The sequence below is a fragment of the Haemorhous mexicanus genome, chromosome 3 (genome assembly GCF_027477595.1).
Source record: "Haemorhous mexicanus isolate bHaeMex1 chromosome 3, bHaeMex1.pri, whole genome shotgun sequence".
Taxonomy (NCBI): domain Eukaryota; kingdom Metazoa; phylum Chordata; class Aves; order Passeriformes; family Fringillidae; genus Haemorhous; species Haemorhous mexicanus.
In genome coordinates this window covers 30,871,610-30,893,859 of record NC_082343.1, presented here as the reverse complement: position 1 = coordinate 30,893,859, position 22,250 = coordinate 30,871,610, and the positions used below count along the sequence as shown (strand labels likewise).

The 22,250-nt window shown below is 38.7% G+C and overlaps 1 protein-coding gene across 1 annotated transcript in view; it reads right to left on the bottom strand.

Moving 5' to 3' along the window:
• The window catches only part of KIF6 (kinesin family member 6), a 155,524-nt gene extending 149,650 nt beyond the window's left edge, over positions 1 to 5,874 (bottom strand). Inside the window, exons 1-3 of the mRNA XM_059841246.1 lie at positions 5,632 to 5,874; positions 4,660 to 4,766; positions 2,574 to 2,648 (exon numbers count right to left, since the gene is read on the bottom strand). Of these exons, the coding sequence (XP_059697229.1) occupies positions 2,574 to 2,648; positions 4,660 to 4,766; positions 5,632 to 5,697 (248 nt within the window). The 5' untranslated portion in view covers positions 5,698 to 5,874. The remainder of the gene's footprint in view (positions 1 to 2,573; positions 2,649 to 4,659; positions 4,767 to 5,631) is intronic.
• Positions 5,875 to 22,250: the final 16,376 nt, after the last annotated feature.

The following is a 22,250-nucleotide window of genomic DNA, read 5'->3' as shown; positions in this document are numbered from 1 at the left end:
AAGAGATGACTCAAGGATAGAAAAAACTAATAAAGTTCAAGCAAGTCATATGCTTATAATGGTTTGCAGAGGCTGGCACTTTTGACTGAAGAAGCAAATTAAACAAACTAATGTCTGGTGCCTCTGAAACCACAGGCAAGATGACAATGTAACTGGACTTAGAGAAAGAGAAGTAGTGGCCCAACATCAAAGAAAACCTACTTAAAAAGGAAAAAAAAAAAAAAAGGAGAAAAAGTTACATCCAATTTTCTATCCATTCAAGAACAAAATAGAAAGATTTTAGAATACTGAGCATTGCCTTTCTGGTTTTAGTTTAAACAATGCCCAAGATGTTTTTTTCCCTAAGCATTCAAGTCTCTAACTGAATTTTCTCAGGACTGTAAGAATGCATGACAAAGAACCTCAAAATGTTACTGAACTATTCCATTGATATTTTCCTGCTACTTTATTTTCACTGGCAATACAGACACAAAAACTGTTCCCTTACTAAAGCAAGTCCAACAACAGAAACGTGTACTTGCAACAGCTTTTTCATGCAAGAGAATATTGACTGTGAAAGAAACAAATAATGAAGGACGTTTTACTGTGAAAAACTGCGGTCTCTAAGAGAAACAGGGCAATTCTTTTTCTTTCCATGATGGAAAAGAAAATGGTATCATTAACCGCAGAGTGAAACAAATTTCAGGCCCAGTTCAGGACTCCATTATCCAAGGAACTTCATGACTCTTAATAAATTTTGAAATTTATATTTTTGTCTACGAAGAAGTAAAAAATTAAGGGAGTGGATAAAAAAACATGAACATACTTCAGTTATTGTCTACTCTATTATAAAAGCACAAGTAAAAATTACCAGTAACAACACAAGCATAATTTAGAATACAAGCTTAACCTCATAATGCTCAGAGGCAATTTTGATTTCATTAAGAATGGTTTTATAAGTCAATTTCAGCATTAAAGACAAGACTTAGATATTTAGAGATAGTTGTCTGCCTAAACACCATTGATTTCAATAGTATTAAAGTACTTTCAGGTACTCTAAAAACATCTAAACCCTGAAACTAAAGCCTATATACTGGAGCAAATTAATATATAAAACAAGTCTTTAATCAGCTAACACTGAAATAAAGGAGAAGAATACCCCTTCCTGATTATTAGGGCACTGCATAGGTGAACTCATCAACTGGAAAACATTTCCATATTCTAGCAAAACACTCCAAAGGGAAAAAAGTAGCCAGTTTCTTACTAGTTAGTTATCCGCAAAAAAAGCTCAGCATATCAAAATCAAGTCCATAGTACATACCAATGAGACTTTTAACGCTTCTCTTTCCAAACACACTCAAATTTGATAAAGATTTTTTTCTGCAGTCAATATTAAATCCAGAAATAGTTAAAATTAAATGTATGAGTAATGTGAAGCTATATGTGATAATTTCAGATAAGCAAAGAAATATCTTTTGGATGAGAAAATAAAAAGCATTATTTTTAGTCTATTTAGCTTATTCTAATGAAATTTCAAATTCACTGGCTTTTCATTTTCACTGTCAATTACCTTTCTACTTTGTGGGACTTTAGAGAAGAAAACAGGAGGAGTGGGGGAAAAATAATAAAATTATAAAGAGATTGATATATTTTTCTTCCTTGTAACAACTTGAGAAAGGCTCAGTGTCCACCTGAAGTTGTTTATTTTCCTACAGCGCTAAACACATGACTGTGCAATAGATTGAGGAATAACTTGCAGAATCATGGCTTAAACCAACAGATGGGTCAGACAATGAATGAGAAAGAAGCTGGCACTTGAAGTAATACTTCCCAACTCACTACCAGTCTGGATTTTGAGCAGCAAGCAAACACTACGCAGAAATTCAGCTTCCTCCTGCATGGGATTTTGTCCCACACCAGTACAAACTTCAGGAGCACAGACAGTAAACTGAGCAGAGAGAACGGCATAAAATCTATTTTCCATTGAAAAATCCACCAGTTTCAGAGTGGCATTCAATCCACTCAATGAATGCAGAAGTTTTCATCAGTCTTAAGTATTTGCCCCTGCAAACTGTCAGATATGAGCATTGTTTTATTATGAAAATGGAGGAGGAAAAAAAAAAAACAGTGCCAAAAGCACTGCCTTACATGTCAAAACAAAAGTAATGACAAGACTTAGGAATATTGCCACAAATATTAGTAAGAGTCCCTAGCTTAATTAAAATTATATGGGGGGGATACAATTTTCATTAGGTTACTTGTACATTAAACTATATAGAAAATACTATTCTAAGGCAATGAAGTCAGTTTATATTAGAGACAAAAAAAAAGGAATTGAGCATAGATTTCTATTGCTATGCAACAAAAGAGGCAACAGTAGCATTGATATTTGAAGAGGCAAAAAAGGAACCTTAGTATGCATAACATTCTCATGGGATTGTATACCTCCTGGATTCAGACACGTCAGGATTTAGTAAATTAGAACATCAATTCACTTGTACAACAACAAGACAAAGACTTGACAGCTCTCCTTCAAGTAATACAACAAAAGCAGAAATAGCTTTTCCCTGGTTACATGCAGGATCACAACATACCATTCTGCTACTGGTTTGGCAATGCTGTCAAAAATCACATCTTGTTTTGCCTCTTGATCAAAAATTTTCTGAAATCTGAAAATAATAAGCAAATAATAATTGCTTAGAATGTTAAAACAGTACTTGATTCATACATTTTTGTTTGTGTTTGTAATAGTCAATGTTTACATCATTAGGCTTACATAACTTAGTACAATGTTTTCCCTGTACTCTTAACCACAGCTTGCTGTTGTGCTATTGTACATAAATAGGCTGTACACAGAGCTGCTTTGACAACATCTGTACAATAAAATCCTCTGATAAAATGATGTGGCTTAGAAAAAAATAAACCGTATTTTAAATCTATCAAGAGAATTAGTGTTTGTAACTGGCACCACACTGAATCCTGGATAAATAGATTACACTATAACCAAATACAGCATCCCACCAGTACAGCCAAGCTCACATTTTTTCAAGCCATCTTCATTCTGCTACACAATTACTATAGGTCACAATGAGATATTTAATTAAGTATGTTTTGTCACTTTCTATATAAAATATCTGCAGTTATTTTACAGAATCAGAATTCTTGAGGTTGGAAGGGATCATTGGTTCCAGTTCTCCTGCTGCCTCTGCATCATTTCTGTTCATGTGGATGGACTGTTCTTGAGCTTGGAGAAAGTGATCCTTGAAAATCAGCCAGTTTTCCTGGTCATCTCTCCAGGAATGTGTCTCAGAGAATTCTTATAAGCAGATCCACGAACAAGCCAAAGTCTGCACTTAAGAAATCCAGGGTTGTGATCCTGCTTTTTGCCTTACTCCCTTCTCTCAGTATCCTGAATTTGATTATCTCATGGCCACTGCATCAAAGCTACCTCCAGGCTTAAATCCCTCAACAGTCTGTCCATGTTTGCAAATATCGTGATTGGCTTAACTGTATGTTAGGAAGCCATCCACACATTCCAGCAGCCCCCCATAGAGCTGGTGCCCTGCTATGTTGCCCCCCCTATTTGGAACTCTATTCTTATACAGAACTTCCCAGGGTGTGTAGGAAGGCCTTAGGAACACTTGGTGTGTAGAAAAGCACCTTGCAGTGGGTGCAGTATCACAGACAAATGCAATACACAAAACAGGTAAGCATTTATTCTATCCTGCTAATCAGTCAAGTAACTCAAACAATTATTCTTGCATTCTCTTAAGGATAATAAGGCATAAGGTTTATGAAGATGCATCTCAGAGGTTTTAATGTATTATAAAGTCAAACAAAAATATCTGCATTCATTAAGTCAGGCTTAGGCATCTACAGACTAAGGTAGTGTTGCATATGAATCCATTTGGAGAGGGCAGTTCCTCTCTTTCCAAGCAGGTTACCTTAACTGATGTAAAACTACATCAGTCTGAGCTGCAGTTTTTTATGTGGAGCTCTCTTTTTTAATAGCATAGAGAAACAAATTACTTCTTGTTTACCATAAAAAAATGAAGCATAACTGAATTGGAAAAAGACAGTCTTGACCTCATCATAAGAGATTATATATCTAGCTTTATTCATCACCAAAATTTTAAAGTGTTGTCTCACTTTTCTGTTGAATTAATAAAAATCTTAGATGTTGTTGTACTGATTTTAAGTTCCTAAAAAATACTTACACTCTCAAACCAAGAATTTATTTCTGTCAACAGTTTCTATTTTTTGTTGCTCTGGCTATGTCTGAAACACAGTTTCTAAACAGAATGTTTTACATCAAGACTTTAGCCAGTCTAGGACAACTCATTAGATCAGAAGATTACATACAGTTCTGATTCAGTCTTCATAGACAAATACAAAACAAAGCACAAAAATAGAAGAACTGATAAATGAATCTTTGAGATGAGATTTAGAAATACATAATGACTTGCAATGGACAGACAATAGTACGACAATTTTATCCAATGCTATCAGACCCATTGGTGAAGAGCCTGTATTCCTCTTTTTATGGGAGTTATATAAAAATAAACCCATCTATACCATAATTTAATTTTAGACTTTTCCTGATTCTATAGATCTGTATAACTACACATAGCATTGTCAGTCACTAAAGGCAGAAGGCACAAAGATAAGGCTTCTACTCACTTGAACTTGTAGCATTCTCGTTTATTATTGATGAACCCATCTGCTAAGTCACGTGGCACAGTAATCTCCAGACTGGGCAGAAGTTCCTCATTATCAACAGAATAACTCTAATAAAGGATGGACACGAATTCACAGAATAACGTCATCAACAGAACTGCATTACCCTTAGATATAACACAACACTCAACTAAGCTTAGCACATGTAATTGTCTGGAGACAAACTTGTTACAAATTGCACTGAATACCCGAGCAGATCTCCCTTAACTACTACACAACAAAACCAGCACACAACAGCATTATTCTGTTGCCATGTAAACATCAAATAACACTTGAAACCAAAGTGCAGCCTCTTTGACATAATTTGCTTACTAAACCACTTTGTTTTTTTATAACATCACAGATATCAAAGCACGCCCCCCACTGCAAACCTCTCCAAAAATTCTGAAAGACTACATTAGGAAAGGCTATGACAAGAAAAAGGCTGCGACGAAAAGAGTTGGTTTAAAACAAGAAGGCAATTAAGAGACCTACATGCACGGTTTCTGAGGAACACTTTCATTATCTTTATTATCCCTTGGGAGGGCAGCTGTACACTGGGAGCAACACGTTCCCCTCCCTTTCTCAGAGCACTGCTGAACTGCACAAACCCAGGGACGCGTGTCAAGAGCTTTCCTGCCGAGCCTTTCTGTAATAGCGGCTGAGAAAGTTCCTCAGCCACTCCGCCAACAGTTTCAGTCTAAACTCCTCTACTTCGTGATTTTATGAACTTCCTAGGACTTCGGACAGCAGGAACTTCCAGCCGCACACCCACCCGCGCACCAGCCTCTCCGCCCCCGCCAGCCGCCCGAGCCTCTTGAAGGGGATGGGCTCCGCTCCTCTGCCCCCACCTGAGTGGGGAACGAGGGTCCCTAGGAAGCCCTCGGCTCTCCCCGGCATCCCCAGCGCACCCCCGGGGCATAGCTCCCATCCTACCCCCGCCTGCTGCCGCCTGCCCAGCGGCTTCACCCGCGCGTACACCCGGATCGTTTCCTTCACCATCGCCGCCGCCGCCGGGCCCCGGCAACGGTAACCGGGCACGGCCGGCGGGCACGCGCCGCCCCCACACGGCCCCTGGGAGCGCGGAGCGGCCCTCACACGGCCCCAGGCCCTCACACGGCCCCTGGGAGCGCGGAGCGGCCCTCACACGGCCCCAGGCCCCCACACGGCCCTTGGGAGCGCGGAGCGGCCCTCACACGGCCCCAGGCCCCCACACGGCCCCTGGGAGCGCGGAGCGGCCCTCACACGGCCCCAGGCCCTCACACGGCCCCTGGGAGCGCGGAGCGGCAGGGCTCCGCCTGCCGCAGGTGACCGCCTGCCCAGCCGTCGTGCCGGCTCCCCAAGGCCGAGCGAAGGGAGCTCGCACGCACTGCCCTGCCCGAAGGTGCGGAGGCTTGCGGAGCGCTCCGGGCATTCCCCGCCTGATCTCTTGCGCCTGTTTGTCCGCAGGGATCTCCCGGCTTAGCCGGGCACCTGTGTCAGGCTTAAGAGAAGGTCTTCTGCCTTTATGCAGTTGAAACACCTTGGAGAGAAATACCAAGATTACAGGCACCGAGGACATCAACTCCTTAATTCTAATATAGAAATGGTTGTGAAAAAAACCAAAACAATTTCTAGTGGAAAAAGATGTTGCCTTGCTACGAGAGCTAAACTTTGAGAGCAGTAAGAGCAGAACCCCATTATTCTGTGAAGTGGTCGCTGAAGAGCCACACAAGCAACATGATTGTATTTTGGCCTTAGTTTTGGTGGGATAGAGTGGCAGGGATCAGAGTGATTGCAAGCACACTAATTTAAATTAAGTGGAAAATCAGGGACTTGATTATGGAGGAGGATAGAAATTTCTCTAACTCAGATATGGTAAAAGTATGATAAACTTGAATTCCAAATAGGAAAAGCAGTAGGGAAAAGGTTTTCTTTCTCAGCTGAGCAAATAACTGTCTCAGAAACTGTAATGAGGCATAAGTAGTGAGCCTTCAGGGAATAAAATAGAAAAAGGCTGATCACCATCTAAAGTCAAGTCCAAAAAGTCAAAAGGGTAAAAATGAAAACAAATGGAAAATATTACTTGATGATTAAATAGAGTGAAGGAAAAACAGGACATTGCAATGGGATAATGGAATAAGCAGTAATTATCTTCTCGGCATTGCTCCAAAATTATGAAAAAGTTCATCTCTTGTCAGTAGGGATGGAGGTGTTGAAGGTGATGTTCAAAGCAGAAGTGACTACAGGTAGGGAAACAATTGCAGCCAAGAAGGAAGCAAAGCATACAGTGTCCAATGAATTTAGACTAAGATCAGGATTTGGGAGGGAAGCATAAATGATTTCAGTTCCAGAACTCTGAAAGAATTGTGATGTCTAATTGAAGTTTCAGGAACTAAAATACTGATTTGTTTTTTTGGAATTGAAATGATGCAGGACAGTACACTCTTTTGTATTTCTAGACAGAAAACTGCACATTTAATAGTTATGTTATTTAGCAGCTTAGCTGGATTGTGAATTAGTCAGGCATCAGACGTTATAATATTGCAGTTAATTGTAGGAGGAAAACCATTTTGTCTCTGCCCATGTTCAGAAACTGGAGTATAGAGCTGGGTGAATGACACTATTTCTTCTGGGGCCAAGCCTGCTCTGCAAATGGTTTAGCTGCCTTTCTTCATCTTGAAGCCTGAGCTGTAAACTCTGAGTGGCACAGAAGATACGCTGTTTTATTATAGGATAGTCTGAAAATGCTATGGCACAGAGAAGCCAATGAGCCAATTTAGACTCAAGTTGCTTCCAGAATAAAAGTATGGTGTCCTAGGATGCTTGTATCCCCATTCGTGTGTGCTGTGTATGCTGGATATTATGTTCTGTGCCTTCAAGACTGGCTCTGAAGAGGGAAAGTTCTGTTTTGGCTTCTTATCAGCCACTCCCCCACAGCTGGCAGGACATACAGACGGGACAGTACATAGTGCTGCTTTTGCTTTTTTGCCCTTCTTTTCACTTTGCTCTTGCTTCCCCTCTTCTTCTGCTTGCTCTTGCTTTCTGCTTCTTCTCATTAGTTAGTTTAGCTAAACTGTCCAAATTTCTTCCTGGACTGTTTCTCCTTTCCTGTTTGGACCTACTCAAACCTGCTCCGGACTGAGACCTGGGAAACACCGAGAGTTTGCACCCCGTGGCTGCAGCAGCTGCCCCAGCGCCGGAGGGACTGATAACAGAGTGACCACCCCAGGAGAGACTTTCTGAGTTTGTCATCTTTTTTTCAGAGGGGTGAACAACTGGTGTCATCCGGTATTGTTCATTTTGTGTGCTGGGGGTGCTGTGCCTGTTAAATAAACAGGTTCTTTCCACCTCTCTCCGAGGAATTCTTCCCGAACCAGTTAGGGGGAGAGGCTGTGTGGGTTTGCTTTCTGGAGGGGCCCCGTTTTTGGGGATTCTCTCCCAGTTTTGCCCTAAACCAGGCCATATGGCCTTTCAAGAAAGGCCTGAAGGTGACAGCTTACTAAAACTATACAGGTCTAGAGATATGCTGTAGGCCTGAAAAGTTTTGGTTTGCTGTAAATTTATTGTGTGAGATGATCTTTTTGTGTTCTCTGGGAAATCACCTTGTACTTGAGGAATTTTCAGCATTGGCATTTATGTTAAACCTCAAAGATGCGTCAGCTTTCTTCAGCTCCAGGATTTGAGAAAGTGCACTACATGACACAAGCAACCTATACACTTGAAATATTATATGACTGTATAACTGATAGGATCTGGCAATTCCATGTTTTAAAAAGGTCAGCCATTGCCTTCTGAGGTAATAGAGAATCAAAATGAATCATATGCCTTTATCATTGTAATTTTCTTCCATTTAGCAAATAATGTCAGTCATAATATATACTGGAGCTGGCAATTCAAGGACTTGAGCTCCATTAGGTCACCTAGCAACTTACTATGCTTCCAAATAAGCAGCCTTGTAGGTTTTATAATAGCCCAAAATTTCAAGTCCTCTCTTTTTTTTCCCCAAAGTTTTACTTTTCATAGACTTTACTTATTCTTGGCAACTGCCATGCCATTTGGCTGAGATAACAATTAGAAGTTAGAACACTAAAATCTTTCCATAGATCAACTGGGCAGGATGAAGGGCCAAAACTCTTGCCAAAGCCTGAATTTGTTTCATCATCCAAATTCTGAAAACATTAATGCCAAATATGTATCTTTTACATGACCAAAAACATTCCTTAAGCTACCAGAAATTAAAGTCTGAAATGTGGCCTAAAGTTAGGTACAGTATCTGTTGAGTTTGCTATGTGAGCACTGCCAGAAATAGTACAACCTTTATAGTAAAAGGTGTGGTAATACAGAAAATTAGTTTTCTGACTATTAGGTATTTGAATGGAATGTGAAAAGGTTGAGGCAATATTTTTTTGTATTTTATGTATAATGCCAAAGACCTACAACCCTTGTTTTCAGCATTAAAACGTTTAGGGCTGTCATGTAGACAAAACTGCCTTGTTCAGCTTTTAACAGTCCAGCCCTGAGAGAAGGACAGAGATGTTTCCCTCTTTTAGGCTACTGTTACAATCTTTTTCTTAGGAAACAGGGCTACATCCTCATGTATGTAAGAAAAACATTTGGAAAACACTTTAAAACTTCACTGTTCTTACATTCTTACCCAACACATTTTTATGTGCCCTAAAAATATGTGTCTTGGTAGACTCAGTCAAACTAGAAAATCTGAAAATGTCCTCCTTAGGGCTTATGTATATGCATAATTATATGTCTTTAATTGTTTGGCTCTTTTAGAGTAAGCAAAAATTCCATGGAGAAACTTAGGGATTCTTAGGACTCTGACTGCAACAGACAACAAGTTTTTTTTCCCCAAGCTGGGCATGGTAAACTGGATCCTTTGTTGCACACTAGCATGAGAAATGTTATCAGGAGACATAAACCTAATTCCAATGCATTGCAAATGTTATCTGTACAATTTTCTCTACACTTCCTTCCTACATTTTATCTTTAGCATAATAGTTTTTGATGTTTTATTATGAAACCTTCCAAAGTCCATTGCTGATTTGTCTCTGACTAAGGAGAGATAAATTCTAGGTGACTATGAATAGAAAAAGAACTGTAGGGTTTGGCCTTTTTGATCTGAAAGCTGGTGAGAAACTTAGAATCTTATGTTCAGTTCTGCTGAATGAATAGTTTCTTTTATAGCCATTTTATAACTAGTTTGTGTATGCTCTTTTTTGAAGAAGATTAAAATTCCATCACCTTCAACAAAACATTATAAAATTCAATTATTGGATACCATTGATTTACAATAATCTTAAATTGAAGTCAAGAATTAGAAGTTTTGTTGGGTACTGTGTAAATTTAGAGGTGTACCAAACAGCTCTTGTTAAGTTTAGGACAGGTGGCAATGCTGGGGAAGAGGAAAATAAACAGAAATAATGTGGGTAATTTTAGCAGAATAGTCAGAGGCTAGAATTTTCCTATCAAGCTGTTGCTGTAAAGAGAACTTAAAGAATTATAATAATTCTACATACCTTTGCAGAGCTCTTTTGGGGAATGAAAACTAGCATCACCGAAAGCAGGGAAAGGTATGTTTGAAAGTGTAAAATTAAGTTGATACCATTGATAGATCATAGACAGAAACTTATCTGCAAGGTGGTCACGAATAAGGTGTTACAGTATGGACAAGGACCTTAAAGAAAAACAAAGTAATGTGGTAAAGACAGGAGAGTTGCTGGAAGAGACACAGCTGCTGACAGGGTAGAGTGATAACTGAAAGGATGATATTAAGCAACAACACTGAGTCTGTGTGTGGGATAGAGTGAGACGGGAGGGTACAGAAGCTGTCATTCATTGAGGACAGATGTGGGGAAAATACAGCAATGCAACAGAAGGTGATCACAGCCATGGAGTAAAATTAAATTTTGTAGCTCAAAAGGGTAAAGGTAAAGGTCGTGATCTCAATTTCACAATTATTGTTTACTGAAAATAGAGGGCATGATGCAGTGAGCTATAGTGAAAGAGTCTCTAGAACATAAGTATAAAGGAGAACTCCAGCTGGTAAAAATAAAGTTCATGGTTTAGGTAATGTAAAAATGAAAAGGAGGAAGTAAAATGAAATGTTATTTTGGAGGCAAAGGTAAACAGAGGTAGCCAACCCCTTGAGGGCTTTTTGTTCAGCCTTTTTCTTTGGATAGAATAGATGGAAGTGTGGAGCTCATATGAGGAAAGTGAATACACAGCATAATTAAGAAAAATACAGAAGGAGAATAGTTAATCTCATAAGGAGATAGATTAGGATGGGGTGGCCATTACTTGAGTGGATAAGAAGATAAGTGTTTTTATGGGATGATGGAGTTGTACAAGAAAAGATGGCCATCTTTAAGGAAGCAAAAGTTCACATCATAATCTAAGTATCACAGCATACCTAACTGAAGGAAACTATATTAACCAGGTCTACTGATCTCAGGAAACTGCCATAATGAGCATTCTTTTATTATGCTAATAATTGCACAGGCTCACAAGTTCTTCAATTTGGATGTAATAATATGCTCCAGCCAGGTGTGCCAGACATTAAAATATTTAGAGTTGGTACCTGCCTTTTTCATCAAGGAAAAAATTAAGCCATGGATTCTTTAAACAGTATGTTCAATTTTGCAAGCACATCCTGCAGTGAAGCCAGAGAAAATGGTTTCTTAAGTAGTGAGGCACTAAATACCTTAAAACACCAAGATCAACTTTCCCACTGAAGTTTTCCATGTGTTTGTCCCTTGCTGTAAATACAGCAGCACTGGTTTTCCCCATACAATTCTGTGAATTAAGAAATTAACATGCACTCCTGCACTGTTTGAAATCAGCTAGATTAGGCCTCATGTTAGTGCAGTCCAATAGTATTTTAAACCCTCCTTTTTCCTAGATTCTTTCAGGTAATAAAAGGAAAAAGAGGATTAGTTTGGTTGTTTTGGTGTTTGTTTTTTTTTTTTTTTTCCTTTTGATATTCATTTTTTAGTTTTAATAAACCAACTACTCTTGCTTATTCAACTAGTATTGCAAATTCAGCCTGGTCTAGTGGAATACGTCCCTGCCCAGGGCAGGGAGGTTGGAGCTAGATGATCTTTAGAGTCCTTTCCAACACAGCCATTCTGTGATTCTACATCTCAAATGCCAGATACTTTTAAGGCTGCATGATTTTGTCACATATTGATGTTATACATCTGCAGTTGAGAAATCTCATAAATGGGCAAGGGTTGGTATCCAGGGATTGCAGACATGAGTTATTTGCCGATGTGAGGAGGCAGGCTTCTTGTCTGAGTAACTATATTAAAATACAAAATGTTCATTTACCCAGTGCTGTTCTTCTGTCTCTGGCTTGGCCGTGAATTGTGTACTTAGTTGTTGTTTAGACTTCCCTAGAACTTTTCATTTATGAATCCCCAGGAATATAATGAACAAGTGAGTTGCAGTTCTTTTGCATTTGAAAATAATCCTCATCAAAATAAAGCTGTGTCTCAGACCCTAATATTACAAGCACAAGTGACTTGTTAAAAACAGGTAACACAACCTGCATTTTACCTGCTTCTCATATATGGCTGAAGAGAACAGAAGAAATGTAAGCCAGCCAGAGGTAAAAATAGAAAAAATCCACTAAGTTAGTAACTGTACTACACTTTATGTCCATTATTTCTTCTCCAAACTGAAGTCTCATTGTAAGCATTGTCAAGAGATTTAATCTTTAATCTGTTTACAACCAAGATGGTGAGTTGTAAATTCATATATTTAAATTCCATATACTGTGGATCCTTGATTCAGAGAGTAAGCTTCCTAAAGATCTTGGCAGTAATTTGACAGACAAATATATGTCAGCAGCAATTTTTTAAGTTAAGTCATCATTAAGCTAATAGTATATCTTTTACTGGAGAACTGTTGTCAAAATCAGGACCTATTCTTCTCAAGTTTGCATTATTCTGTGACCTGTTGGGGAGGTCAGTGGTTTACCAGCCAGATTTTCCAGAGGTAATAAGCATAAAATATTAGATATGATATTTGAAAACATAGGTATATCAGATTGTTAACATGAATAATGAAAAACTCCAGCAGTAAATAAATTAATTTCTGAGACTTCAGAATATATTTTTTCTTGCAAATGACTAGTACATAAACAGTTTTAAAACAACAGATAAGATTTTTAACAGTTACTGTTCTTGAAAAGGCTATGATTTTTTGGACTAGGAAGAAACCATTTTGCATTGGATAAGTCTAGTATGATATGTAGGAACTCTATTACATTTTCAGAGGTCAATTCTAATCCACTGAGATGCATGAACAAAAAATCTTACTTGAAAAACAAAAGAAACAACCCCAAATCTTTGTCTACTACCAACATTTAGATAAATAATGTTTTCTTCACTCTTAACAGACATCCAGATAGAGTAGCACTGACCTTTCTTATGTGGGATAATACAAAAGCCTCCCTTGAGATGTAACTGTCCTCCTGGTTAAGTCACTTGGTTAGTTCAGCAGCTAAGTTATTGCTAGCAAAACAACATCTACTTTTCAGTGGAACTTATATTATTTACAGTTTGTACTGAACAGCTTATCAGAAGAGTCACACTAAACCATGCAGTCTGGTACAAATCACAAGCTACAAGAGGATGAAACATCTTACCTTTGGAAGGTGATTGTCCCAGCACATGCTACAGTTAAGATGGCCACAATACAAAGAGCATTATTATACAATTTCAGAAGGTTTTAAGCATTCACCCATACTGAGTAACATCACTTCAGAAGGCTGCAAGTGTCTGCCCTTTTTGGTCTTTAGCCCAGCCTTTTACACCCCTCATGTTGATGCATTGTGCCTGTGTGCCCTCTCTTCCCTTTGGTGGCTGGTCAGTGCCCCTGGGCACTCCATGGCTCATTGCTGTCAGTGCTGCTCACCTGCTTCTCACAGCTGGAGCCCACTGGGGATGAGGCTCGATTGCAGCCCCACTCCCAATTACCACAAACTGTGTGCCTACAGGTGACAGTGTTATTTTGGCTCATATTTAATAGTTTAAGAACAGATATTAATTTTATCCAGAACAGCAATTTAGATATGCTAATTTTTATCTGCTTTTTTTATTAGTTATCAATTGGTTTGGATTCTTGCTTTAAAGTTTTGGTACATTTGCATGCCCTCATAGGGCTTACCTAGGCCCCAGTGTATGCCAAAGCACCTCCAGAATTTTAAGCCCATATTTCTGAAGTGAATATGCTTTAGAAATAGGGCAAATGATGGCTGCAGAAAGAAAATGGGAGGAAGGATTGTATAACATCTCAGAAAATAACTAGGCTGTCTGATAAGCAGTTATGTATTGGAGTTTCAGAATAGTGCTGAGTAAAACTGAATAATGTTGAATCAAGGCACGTAGAAGTAAATGGTTTGCGTCACAATTGTTAACCAATTTGTACAGTTATTGAAATATTTTTCTTAGCATTTAAAAGTCTCCAGATGCCAAGCGTGTATCATGATTTTATTCTGCTACACATAAAATTACTTAATGAATATTGGCTTGCAGGATTATTATCCTTCCAGCTAATTCCCAGTCCAACTCAACTTGCCTTTTCCTGGGCTTCTTGCCACATTCCAGTTTTCCCTATGCTGTTGATGTTATGTAGGACTGAAATGTGGAATTATCTACAGTTCATAAAAGAATCAAATACCTTAGGCTGTTGTGTTCATCTATTATTAATGGACAGTAAATGCAAACATGAGCTAACAAAAGGCAAGGGATAAGCACATTTAAGTCAGATCAGTTCCCAGAGAAATAATTTCAAAACTTGTCAAACAATTCTTGAAGCATGGAAGAATAATGATTTCCCATAGATCCATTGTATAAATTCTGGCACTGCAACTTTTCATTTATATAATATTTTTATAAAACTTGAATAGTAATTTCCATTGGAAGATCTCAAAGAGATTTACAGACTTTAACTAAATCTGACTTGTAACACTAGTGTGAAGAAAAGAAGCTGGTTTAGCTATTTGTTGTAAAAAACATCTTTGCCACAGTCAGCTGCTTTGTGCTCTTCTGTCAGCACTAAGGTTCACAAAATACTTCATTCACCAATTTCTAATCATTCTCCTGCATTTGGTTTCTTTTTACACTCCCTAATTTCTGGGGATGCTCATGGGCTAACCTCTCAGGCAAGTTAACTATCCTCAGAGGTCTTGATTCTATGTGAAAGAAGTCACTCGCTTGTGGTCCCCACTGCTGCTTCCAAACATTACTGCACTCCAGTGGTCCCGTGCTTCTGGAATGACTTCAGAGAGCTACTATGGCTGGTTGGAATACAGAGTTGTTTTTGTCATGTTTCAGAGACAGGGAGGAAGTAGAAGTGTCTTCACTCAGCTTCTACAGGGAAGCCAGGCATCGATGCAAGTCGTTTGTTGGTAATCTTGTAGTTGTGATTCACTGGTTAACAGACCCCACACAACCTCATCTCTTCCTGCAGGTTCACAAGCCCTTCCATACCTTCCAGCTCTCAATCTATTTTTCAAATTATTTAAGCTGGTAAAATGTTTATCTAATCATATATTTAAGGTTTTAGAAAGTGTTTCTTCCTTTAAACATACTATTATTATAGTTTCATAATATTGTAATTCTTACATATAACATGATATTGCATGATTTTATATGTCAGCTAGACACTATTGAGTATTCAGAAGTTTGAAGAATTTATCTTCTTAGCAAATTGTGTTTTTGCATCTTGACAAACTTGATCAAGGGCAATTAAATTGTTATACCTTCCTAGATCTGCCAGATTAATGGTGGGGGGAGGAAGGTGGACGGAGAAGGAGCAAAACTTTTAGGTTTTAGATAATTCCTGTACCTAAGTGGGACAAGAATTTTGTAGTAACAACTCTTATGACATGAAATCTGTGAAATGAACAAAAAAAGTTATACAAATATTTGTTTAAGCCTGTCACCTTTCTGTCTATACTTGAAATAATCAAAGGAAATGACAACTCAAAAGTACAATAGTTGTTTCTTGTGAAACCAGTTAACAAATTTTATCTTAATTAGTTCATCACTGATAATTTCACCAATGGCGTGTTTCTATAAATAGTTATATCAGAACAAAATGGACTATTTTAGGGCACATTTGACAATATGTTGTACCTTGGTCTTCGAATATGCCAAGCATCCCAACTTTGTTTATTTCAAGCTGGTTTGGGATCCTAAAGACCACAGTATGGGATTGGGGAGACATTGGGTTTAGACATATGAAAATTGTTATTTTGGTTTATTTTTCAGAATTTCCAGCTCATTTCCAGCTCACTGTGTTTTTGTGAAGTGTTTTTGGCTGTTTTTTTTTTTTGTTGCTGTTGTTTTGTTTTTTGGGGTTTTTTTAAGCACAATAGCCATCCCATTACATAATACAACCCCCACACACGCACCCAACATCATTGGCTTACTTCAGACACAAAATCCTCGTGCTGTGGGATATTGAATATATTGAACCATGTGTAAATCAGCAGTGAATAAGACTCTGGAGGAGTCAGTATGCTTAGTGTATTTTTGTAAAGCTGTTTTTTCTTGCCTGTCTTCACTAGAAGCCTGATTATATTTTTGTCATATTTCACTGCCCCCCAAGACCAGTGTAAAACCTGATTCTTCAATTGAGTATTCTGTCTTCAAACTTTCATTCATTTATAACATTAGGTTTTCTTCTGTTTAGGAAGAAATAAATGTAATCTGGATTTTGGTGGCCTTCTGTTTAATCCTGCAAGTTGACACATTTCTATAGACTACTGTGTAGGTGCTCGAAACAGTGTTCACAATAAATGTTAAGTGTCACATGAGAATGACTTCTTAGTTGTGGTGTTTCATAGGTACAGAAGAAAAAGAATGCCTATATGTTTCATTTTGTTCTGTTTGCTTGTTTCATATATTAGGAAATGTTTCTTGGCATTATCAGTCAAGATTCTGTGCTCTTATCCTATAGACAGGCTAACTTAATTTCTTCTTCCTCAGGTGGGTAGCGCACAAGGCCACTTTTGGCTGGTGTGGTAATAAAACTTGGGGCTGAAGCATAGCAGTCTCTACAGTTTGTATAAATTCCAAGAATACTTGTGCCAAGACTATTTGTCTGTGTCCATAATACTATAGCATATTTCAGAAGTAAAGCTCAAGAACTTTCCTGTTTTCCTGCCTGAGAAGACACATGAATATATCATGGCCAAATTGCATTGCTTCTTGAAATGGCAGCTTCACAAGAGGAGAGAAGTACAATATCATGACAGCAGTGGGGTAAAATTGTATTCAGGGGACCTTAGGGATTATGTTCATATCTCAAAAATTCAGTAAGATTACATTGGCAAAAGTTTTAGAACCTTTTTTTTCTTTAATTAGCAAATAAAACAGAAATAAGTACAGTAAAGAGCATAAGCATTGGTGAACCAAAACACCTAAAAGTGTACAAGCATGAAAATTGCAGCACCAGCTCCAGCTGTGTGCTTGCATTTTTAGGTACTTGTTTCATCACTGCGCTTGCATCAGGCTCACATCAACCGTGGCAAGAGCTGCAAGGAAAGAGTTGTCTTGAGCTGAATGTCTTAAACTGAAATGCAGGCAGCTGGATCCCATCCCATATTCTGCCACAGCTGTTATACATGGGTAGTGGCTAAACATATCCATATCATAATGTGTTTGCTATTTATAGTTTTTCAGCATTTGATTTTCCAACCTTGACAACCTTTCAATGTAATTAAAATTGTGATGTAACTAGCTGTAAGTTATTACTCTTTCAGGTTTACTGGTTCAACTCTGTGGGCCACCGGTGTACTTTTGCATTCATGCCCACAAGAAAGATTTCCGAGTTTTAAACCATTGTAGGAAGTGACTCAGGATAATTGCCAGTCAAATAGGCTCCATTTGCTTCCTGGAGTCTTTTAAAAATAAATCTTTTTGCAAGAAAAGAGAATGTCTTGGAAATAAAAAAAATACCAGTCAAGACACTTAAATTTGATACATTCCATAGAATTGAACTCTCCTTCCTACCTAGGCTCCCCGTAACACATGATGATTGCTGTTAATATGGTATATAATTGCTGGCATTTCTACTGAGTGCATGTTTTTCTCCAGCTTCTTTGAAGCATCTCCACTTTAACAGTTGTCACTACAGTATGTGAATGAAAGAAGCCAAGAAACTGTTATCCCACAAAGCTCTCAAAGGACCCTGGTTAACCTGAATTCACTATACAGTTTTTGGTGGAAAACAAAATGGATCTAAGATAGTGCTGGGAATAGCTAGTCATGCTGTGATATATTACAAAATGTTGTTTAATTCTGATATTATATCTCTGCAGAACAATTTTAGTTACCAACTGTCCAAATAGTCTTGCCTACTCAATTCTCTTTGGTCTAATTGACTTCTGCAAAGGAGTCAGAGCCTAGCCACAGCTCCCTGTGTGGGACGAAGCTCACTCTTTCCTGCCTCATCTTCTGTTGGTAGTGGAGGCAGGGTGTTCTCAGCTGGTGCTGCCTTCTGTCTACTCTCATGTATGAATACTGTCCATCTAAATTGCTGATTTAGTTTGAGAAGTCCAGTCTGTGCCTCAGGCTTTGAGTTCAGTCCCAATGTACTGCAGAGATGAAGGTTTTGTAAGTCTTACTCTACTTAACATTGCATTACTTTTAATTTGAAATGTTCCTTCTGTTGTGTGAGCCTCATTTTCCACTGATTCTTAATTTGTGTTGCCTCTGATACTGGAGGAAACTGAGTCTAAAATGCTGTCAGTTCAATGCTTTACATTGATTATGATACTCAGACACTTGCTGGGCTCTGCATGGTCCTTTGTGGCTAAAGAAACTCCTCAAGTACATACTGTATAGCTCCAGAAAGTGCTTTCTTCCCCCTTTCCTGATTAGAGTATGATCCCTTATAAAATTCAGAGGTAGCTGTGGTAGTGTCTTAGAACAATCCTTCTTGCTGGCACGTGTTTATCTGCAACACATCACCAGCTTTCCTTCCAAACACTTAAACTGTTTACTAATCCTTGGTAAGCCTTGATGCTGCTTCAAGCCTTGGAAATGAAGATATCTACAAGACCTGTAGGTAGTTTCCCTCTGGTCAGTGGAATAGAGAATTAAATCCAGGGCCAAGAGTACACATTAAATAGAATTCCATCATTCAAAATTAAAGGAAAATCATTGGGTGGATTTAAAAACTAGGGCCAAGGCTGTGTGCATCTGAGGACAAAAAGGGAGCTCTCTGCATGCTTTGGTGTGTGCTATTCTTTGAATATATGCCATAACTTTGCTTTTCCTGAATTCAGTGGATTGGAAAAAAACCTGGCAGCTTCCCAATCTGAAATATATACAGAAATAACATACATAGCAATACAAGTGCAAGGGGAAAAAACCCAACATCTGAAATAACATCATAATTAAATGTGTAAACTGATCAACTATGGGGTTCAAGAAAGAATTTCTCTTCTCTCTTCAACCACTCATCCTTACGTAATATTCCAGCCCACAACTGGCTGGATGTAGTGTGTTTTCCATTCTTCATGCTCTGAATCATCAGGTATCTAACCACTGCTTAAGGCAGTGTACTAGATTAGGGAGCTGAATGGCCTGTTCCACTATGGCAGCAAGAATAGTATTTTAATAGAGTTTCATTTCCTTTGGTTTATTATTTTGTTATGTAGCACTAAGGGAGTGACAACTGGACTTCCACAGTTGCGCATGTGAACATGCATTAGACTGGTTTGGATCTGAGGAGCACATGCGGTCTTGTTTCAGTCATGTGCAAGTCATGCAGAGGTTTCTCTGTATTTTCTCTGTGTTTTAGGGCTGAGTAGTGCCTATGCTTATGTTGGTCCAGTGCCCGAAGATGATCCTCTTCAACCTCCAAAAGTGCCTGTCTCTTGTGTCTTTTGGGAGAAATATTGGTTTAAATAAATTCTGTTTAAAATGAAACTATTTTATCTCTTACACGCACATTCCTAATCTAGTGGAGAGGGTTCTCAAGTATAGGAAACAGGAGTACAGATTGCCCACAGAGGATTTTTTTGTGCTCTTCATATCATGGTGTTGTGTTCCAGAAAGGGCTTCTGTGGCATTTTGTGGGATTGACTCCTGTGGGATTCAATGAAGAGGCTATGAATATACAGCCATACAACTGGCTATTCTACCTTTCATTTTCCTATAGAAATGCAACATGTTCATAGAGATACTGTCTTAGTCCACAGTAGCTGGAATGTTACAGCATTTCTGATGGGATGAATATTTCTACCTTAACAGCTACATGGTAAGGGGCATATCCCTTCAGGACAGAAATGAAATGTGCTACTGGACACAGGTTAACTGTCACTGTCCATGTCACATATGGGTAAACAGAGCATTTCAGTCTCTTGGCATTTCAATCTTGCTGCAAAATCTTTCAAAATAAAGGAATACCATTTTGTTCTTGGCTCAGCCTGTAAGACAGGCTGTGGTTATTCACATTTTACTTCTGTGTGATGGTCAGGATTTCCATGTTCCTCCTACTCTACTCTCTAGGGAGAAGATGTAATATAATCTTATAAACTAAGCAGAAGAAAGAGGAGTCATGGATAGCCATCTCATCTTTAGCAAACACCAGGAGCCTCTACTGTGCTTTGGAGGAGCTGAGTCAAATAAATCTGGTGTGATGTGGAACTCCCTGCAAGGAATAGCTTGTGTATCCTACAGAAAAGCCCTGAATCAGTCTGCCCTTCAGAGTTCCTGCTGGATATTGATGGGACAAACTGCCAACAGGTAGCAATGTAACTCCAGGGTTGATCTTTAATAAGATTAGCATGCAGCATAACAAGGCAGGGACTCATCCCTGAGTGATCTTTGTTGATGCTAAGTAGACAAGTGACAAATCTCGTAGCCAGAGGGGACAAATCAACCACTTGGTCAGTGCTTGGACTGCACTGTCAAAACTGGATACCTTTTAATTTTTTTCTTTATATACAAAAACATTTTACTTCCTTCGCTTGACTGAATACTGCTTTGGAACTGGGATAATTTTCTTGTTCCTCCATCTGCCAGATTCTTAGACCTATTTTGTAAGTATAAAAGTGGAAATCTCTTCAAAGAGGTACCATTTTTTTCTGGAATGTATCTCAAAGCTTTTGGCCATAGTGATGATATTACAGTGCATGGGGAAAGCCGCCATTAGAAAGTTATTGGAGAAAATTTGATTTTAAGCCTTTTGAAGTTGATCAGATGATTTTTATTGATTTGAAGGTGATAATATTAGAGCAGAAAAGAGAAAGCATATATTTATAAATCTAGTCCACACAGCTCCAAATGGTAATTTTGCCCTGCTAGTAAGTTGCACAGAAAAGAATCTTGGCACATTTTGAAATAGCAATTGCATCTCCAAAAGTGGTACCAAGACATATACTTCTTAACTGCCTACAAATGGAAATGATGTGGTATAAAAAAAACCCAAACACAGTTGCTTATAATAGCAGCACATTTGTACATTCCCGCAGAAAATGTTGAGTAAGTTTTGAACTTCTTAAAAAGGTTTGTCTGTAATCAAGCAAAGCTCACTCAAGGACTTTCATCATATATCACTTCACCTTCAGACTTGTTTCATCTCTTAGACGGGACTACTGATACTTACAGGCTTATAGCCAAGCTCAGCTTCTAAATACAAGACAAAGAGGACTTATCAGTCCAAATTTATCACCACTTACCTCAGCAGGATTATACCACGAGAGCATTTCACTCTTCAAGTACTGATTAACATTAATGCTAATACTGTTTCGGTTTTTGCTCTAGCATCTCTTGTGTCCCACATAACACCTAAGTGGCTTTCAGAGCAGGTGAAAAGTGTCATACTGTACAGCAGCAAAGGAATAATGGAAAGATGCAAATAGGCAGAGCATAACAGAGATCAAAAACTAAATTAATTTCCTGAGCTGGTATTTATCTGAGATGACAAAACTTCTAGAGAAGATATTCTGAAGTTAGGAGGGATGATGGCCAAAATAGCCCACATGCTTGAGAAAAAAATCCAGCTAAAAGGTGTTAGTGCCAAACTGAAAGAGGATGTGGACAAGGTGCTTGGAAGGCCCTGTTTTAGTCCTGTTTTACTTAAATCCAGTAAAAGCCAGGACACAGCAGAGGGCTGCGGACTTGGAGTGTGTCTGTGAGAGACCTCTATGTCACGCTTGATTCAAACCCTGTTTAAGCACAGCTGAGAGACTGGAAAACCACTTTCCAAATGGGGACTTTCATGACAGATAGTTACAGCCTGGGTGTGGATATAATATACCACGGACAGAAAAGTACAGGTACTGCCTTTTGCCAGGGACTTATACAACCACATCTGTAGTTCTCCACAGTTTCCTCCCTGAACCCCTTGGAGGGGTTTTCTATCCAAGTGAACAAAAATTACAGATTCCCCGCCCCCCCTCCCCCCACAAACCTGCAGTTTTAAATCTACCTAGAAAAACTTTTAGATTGTTCATTCCATAAATATCTCTTGCAGGCTGTCTGACGTCAGAGGATTTGGAGAGAGAGGCTGGTCTGAAAGTGAAAACAGCAGCAGTTCCA